Source organism: Citrus clementina, unplaced genomic scaffold (assembly GCF_000493195.1).
Source record: "Citrus clementina cultivar Clemenules unplaced genomic scaffold, Citrus_clementina_v1.0 scaffold_3, whole genome shotgun sequence".
Classification (NCBI taxonomy): domain Eukaryota; kingdom Viridiplantae; phylum Streptophyta; class Magnoliopsida; order Sapindales; family Rutaceae; genus Citrus; species Citrus x clementina.
Genome location: NW_006262339.1, coordinates 45,572,227 through 45,577,545, shown reverse-complemented (window position 1 = coordinate 45,577,545; position 5,319 = coordinate 45,572,227). Strand labels below are relative to the sequence as shown.

Below are 5,319 nucleotides of genomic sequence, written 5' to 3'. Positions count from 1 at the left end.
AGGCTGGCTAAAGCATATACTTAACCAAATGAGGATATTTTAATATTGTTTGATTGTTGTAAAGATAATCATGAAGTGCTAATGATGTTCAACGATGAGAATCCGAATGCCTATTTGAATTAACATGAAATTATTAATCTAGTTATATGTATAAATTTACATCTCCGAAGTCACTTTCTTCTTTCACTAGGATTTTTTTCTCATTTTATTTAAATATATTTTTGTCCTTAGATGTAATTTTAAAAGGTTAAATTGTAAATATTCAAAAGATATTTTAAAAAGATTTTGATTTTTGAAGGGAGTTAGGGTTTAGCTGTTTAGGGTTTCACTTATTTCATTTCGTGAAACAAGTGATGAACTATTTCATTTCGTGAGATGAAACCCTAAACCCTAAATTTTAGAAAATGTGATGTATTTAATTCAGCAGTAATAATATAATTACAAACTCTTAGATAATTTTTTTTGCACAAATTAATATGACATGATTTAATTGGTTGAATTAGATATTTTTTAATTCACGTGATTTACTTTTATTATTTTATATTTTTATTCAACCAATAAGTTACTGTCAAATCAATTTGTATAAGATTTTATGACTATACCATCGCTCTTAATTTAACATCTCTTCTATTATGTATTTTCACTTGCATGTTATAAGCGTGAAATGCTTTTATTTTTTGAAACAAAACATTGCATTCATTCTACAGCGATGTGCCAATAGTCCAACTCAGAGAAAATTTGGGCTACTGCTGACGGCCCGCATGTTAATCATGTCCAATGCAATATAATCAAGGATGAGCCCAATAAAGAGTGAGGCTAAGCTTGCTTACAAATTCCAATAGTGAGGCAATGGCGCAACATGCGATGAACTGTTTTTTTCATTGATAAACTCATGAACCATCTTCACATGTATTATAAATTATTAACCATGATAAATAAAAATGTTTTCAAACAAAACCAAAGGAGAATGAGTACCGTCTCATGAATTACAATGAAGTCAAGAACAAAGACGAGGGCGGTTTTACAGCTCGATCACACGCTTTGCACCATCCAAGGTATTCCTGAGTAGCATAGCAACAGTCATTGGGCCCACACCACCTGGAACAGGAGTTACACATCCAGCTACTTTACACGCTTCATGGAAATCCACATCTCCCACTAACCTATAGCCTGACTTCTTGGTCGAGTCATCGACAGCATTTGTTCCAACATCAATAACAGCGGCACCAGGCTTGATCCAACTTCCCTTGATCTGCAAGTTAAGGAAACAAGTTTAAAAACACAAAACCTAGCACGTTCCACCAAACATATCAACATACTTTCAATCAACAAAGAGCTGTACGAGAGGGAAAAAATTTAATGTCATTTGGTTGGCAGATATGTTTTCGTAAGGTTTAAGCAATTTTATTAAATTAGTTACTGAATATACATATGACCCGTTAATCCATCTGTTCTACGATACAAGTTTATGAAGAAACATGAGGTCAGAAACTAAATACACAAAAGATATACAAAAGAATCCACCTTCAGCTAATCAGCATTTAAGAGAAAACAAAAATAAAATAGAAAAAGTAAGATTTAGAGAAGGTGTAGATGCAAAGAGGTCGATTGATAGGAGATTCAGTGGCTGAGGATTTTGACCATCTATGAAATTGAAGTCCTCAAAGAAGCGAAAGTAGAATCTCAACTATTTCCCAGAATGCTGAAATTTGACTTGATTAATTTGCATCATGTCAACAGATCCATAATAAGCTTGTATGAGATACTCAACTCAGGTTCACAGGTGATGCCTCACAATGTTCAGAGTATCTGAACGAGTTTATATCATATGTATATTCAAGAACACAGAGCCATCAACCAACAAGAAGTTTCTTTTACATTGTCACAGTAATTCAGTTCGAAGCACCTCAGTAAGCAAATTAAGCCAAGATATATGGAACTGCTAGATGATTTAAGATGAGACAAACAGGTATTAAAGGTATCAGCAAAAAAATATTTGTATAATCTCATTCTAATTAGGAATGCGGGAACTATAGTATGCCCATAGTTACCATCATTGCTTGTCCGGCTGCAGCAATAACAATGTCAGCTTCACGAACGATACTTTCAGGATCAGTGGTATGTGAATGGACTATGGTTACAGTGGCATCAGCTTTCAGCAGCAGCAATGAAACTGGGAGTCCAACAATGTTACTTCGACCCACCACAACAGCCCTTTTACCCTTTATAGTAACACCACTTCGTTTCAGAAGTTCAAGGCATCCCTGCAGAGAAAAAACCAACCTCAGAAAAAAAAAGAAAGATAAATAGGATAACCAAAGCAAATAGTAGGCATTTACATATTATATCAGGTTGCCACAATTAATAAGGCAAGAGTAGAGTATTATTGCCTTGGGCGTGCAAGGAAGGAAGAGGGGGTCTCTGCCTTTCATTGCGAGCTTGCCAATGTTCAAAGGATGAAAGCCATCAACATCCTTCTCAAGGCTTATCTCACCTAAAACTTTCTCTTCATTTATATGCTTCGGCAATGGAAGTTGAACCAATATACCTGTCAATCACAAACGAACGGTTTGCATTTCTACACACTAGTTTGTTCAAATTAAAATTGAAGCACATATACATTAACGACTAACCAACCATGTACATCAGGCATTACGTTAAGCTCGTGAACCTTGCTGATAAGCTCGGCCTCGGAGACTTGCTCGGGGAGGTCTATGTCAAACGACTTAATCCCAACTTCAGCACAAGCCTTTCTCTTCATGCTCACATAGCTTTGAGAGTCTTTTCTGCCACCCACTATTACTACTGCCAGTCCAGGCACCTGACCAAATCACGCGCCAAAAATATTAACAATTGTCATAGTCACAAATCACAAAGACAGGGCTGGAATTTCAGTTTGATAAATCAATTGATTGGAGGAGTAAGTACCTTGCCATATTTTTCAGAAAGGAGGCGGACTTCTTCTGCGATTTCAGATCGGATGGTCTGAGCGACGGCTTTGCCGTCGATTATGGTGGCCTTCTGATCTGACGGTGCCGCCATTATTCTAGAACTAGAGATTTGATAACTCTAATTAATTGCTCACTCACCCTTCTCGTAGGCTGGCGTTTACCAACCGCGCAGCCGCAGACATACTGTGCGAGTTATCTCATCCGGGCCCGTTGTGAGGGGCGGGCTTGTCGCAGGGTTAAACCTGGACAGGATTTTTTCCGACCCTTGGAAGCACCCGCACTTGAGTCTTGAACATGAACCTGCATTGGGCCTGAACTTCGATTTTAACGGGCCTGGCGCCCATTCGTGGCAATAAATTTGGGCCAGGCTTAGAGCTTGAACAAGCCCTGATTTTTTTTTTTATGGTATTTTACCAATCCGACATTCAAATGATATATTAAGCCCGACTAATCAGGATTCGAACTGATAGAATTATTAAGACGGCAAATCTCTCGCAATAAATATTTAATACAACTGCATTCTTAGGCCTCGAACCAAAGGACATTTGTTAAGTTAGAACAGCTCCATGACAAGCTTGGTTTTATTATTATTGTTTTTATTATGATTATTGTTATTTTTTTCCTTGGATAAAAAAATGCTTTGATCTCTATTCTCTAGCTATGATAGTATGATGTAAGGAATTTGTGGTGAGGGATGCATGATTTCTTAGTTCATTAACTAATTCTTATACAAGGGAATAGGGACGGTGAGGGCGTTAATTACTTATCAGAAATCACGGGATTGATTCCTGTTAAGATATCTTTTATTCCATATTATTGTTTCTCATGTTATAACTGCTTCATTATTCGTTTATAAGTAGTTGAACGATAATAAGATAATCAAGAAAGATGATTACCGTGAAGCCACGATATTTGGAAGTAGAAATTTCACTAACATAAGTGAAAAAGAGCGAGACAAATTAATATTAGGCAAGTCTAATTAATTAATAATTCAATTTGCAGGACACAATATTAACAAACTCCATCTCTGCGCAACAGTGAATATTTCATGTGAAGAAGGGTTTATGTTTGTTACAATTAGCTGTAAAGAACTTATTTTACAGTATTCACGTATAGATTCATAAAAATGGGCTTTTTACACAATAAATTGATCTCATCATCGACATCAGCCCCAGTTTTTACAAATCAATGGATCAAAGTCCATGGCTAAGTGTGACTCCATGACCCCAAAAACATAATAGTTCTGATGGGATCTTCAGCGCGGTAGCTCGGCTTTCGTCTCTCAATTCCTCTATTAATTGGAACGTTGCAACCTCGTTGAACTCCATCTCCTGCCGCAGCCACCATGGCTGCTTCATAGGCCTGCCGGAATTTTTCTCCGATCGTTCTCTTCGAATCGTGAGTTAGAGAACTTTCGCCGGCGACTTGATGATGCTTCATCTTAATTAGCACTATTTGTTTTCAGGCTAAGATATTAGAGCTAGGGTGGGGACTTGTATGGCATTATATAGAGAAATGATGTATGAAACTATTTTGAGAGCTGACATGGCAATATTCTTTAATAGTGGGTGGGCCCTCGTTTCTTGTCGGGATTGGTCAGATTCTTCGTGGTTGTGGATGACAGATCAGCTTGATATTTCAGACTACTTGACTGCTGCTTGTCCCAACTAGTCCATATTTATTAACCCTATATCATATCGCATTATTAATTTAATTTTTAATTTTATCTATTAGGCTGGGTGGTTATTAACTATAAAAACAAACCAATACATGAATCGAACGGGAAAAGGTGTTTTGCGAATCACGTATATTTTAATCACGTTCATATCCATATTTATACCGTTAGCTTGGTGATTGATGAGATTATTGCAGCTGACATTTCCTCATTCATATATATATATATTCCAAATTACATGCAAAATCTGCTATATATAAGATATGCTTCGAATTTTATAAGATGTCCCTTTTAAATTCGAATTTGCTTTTTAAAAGAGTCGGATTCGTCGTGTTGATGATGTATTCGGCGATAGGGCATCTATCCATGGAGTTTAAAAGGAACTTCTCGTATAAGCATATCAATATGAAGTTTGTATTTTCACTCCCATCAAATGGGTTTCAAGATGCCAACAACTACAAGGTGTATTCTGTAGAATGCACCACTTGCTCATGGCTGATACGCCGGCGGTGGGGCCAGGCTACTCAGCTCCTTGTAATTTTCAAATGACGAAGATGGTTCGTGAGAAATGATAATCACAGAAACGTGTAAGCGACTCTGCTGAGCTTGAATGGTCACCATCCGTCCTTAGCAAAAGATACAAAAGCTAAAGATTTGTTTGGGATTGATATTAACATACAAAATTAAATTATT

General features: G+C 36.8%; 1 protein-coding gene across 1 annotated transcript; it reads right to left on the bottom strand.

Annotated features, from left to right (window-relative positions):
* Nucleotides 1-862: 862 nt before the first annotated feature.
* Nucleotides 863-3,191, bottom strand: LOC18048995 (bifunctional protein FolD 2). The gene is made up of 5 exons (XM_006444216.2): nucleotides 2,929-3,191; nucleotides 2,638-2,821; nucleotides 2,391-2,548; nucleotides 2,052-2,264; nucleotides 863-1,252 (listed from the first exon to the last, which is right to left on the bottom strand). The coding sequence occupies exons 1-5, from the start codon at nucleotides 3,040-3,042 to the stop codon at nucleotides 1,022-1,024; spliced, it is 900 nt and encodes a 299-aa protein (XP_006444279.1). The 5' UTR covers nucleotides 3,043-3,191; the 3' UTR covers nucleotides 863-1,021.
* Nucleotides 3,192-5,319: the final 2,128 nt, after the last annotated feature.

Coding starts and splice junctions, on each gene's coding strand:
- LOC18048995 (XM_006444216.2), bottom strand. CDS start 3,042: ATGGCGGCACCGTCAGATCAGAAGGCCACCATAATCGACGGCAAAGCC. Junction 2,549..2,637: donor CGTAATGCCTGATGTACATG/GTTGGTTAGTCG, acceptor TGTGATTGACAG/GTATATTGGTTCAACTTCCA. Junction 1,253..2,051: donor CAGCCGGACAAGCAATGATG/GTAACTATGGGC, acceptor CTTAACTTGCAG/ATCAAGGGAAGTTGGATCAA.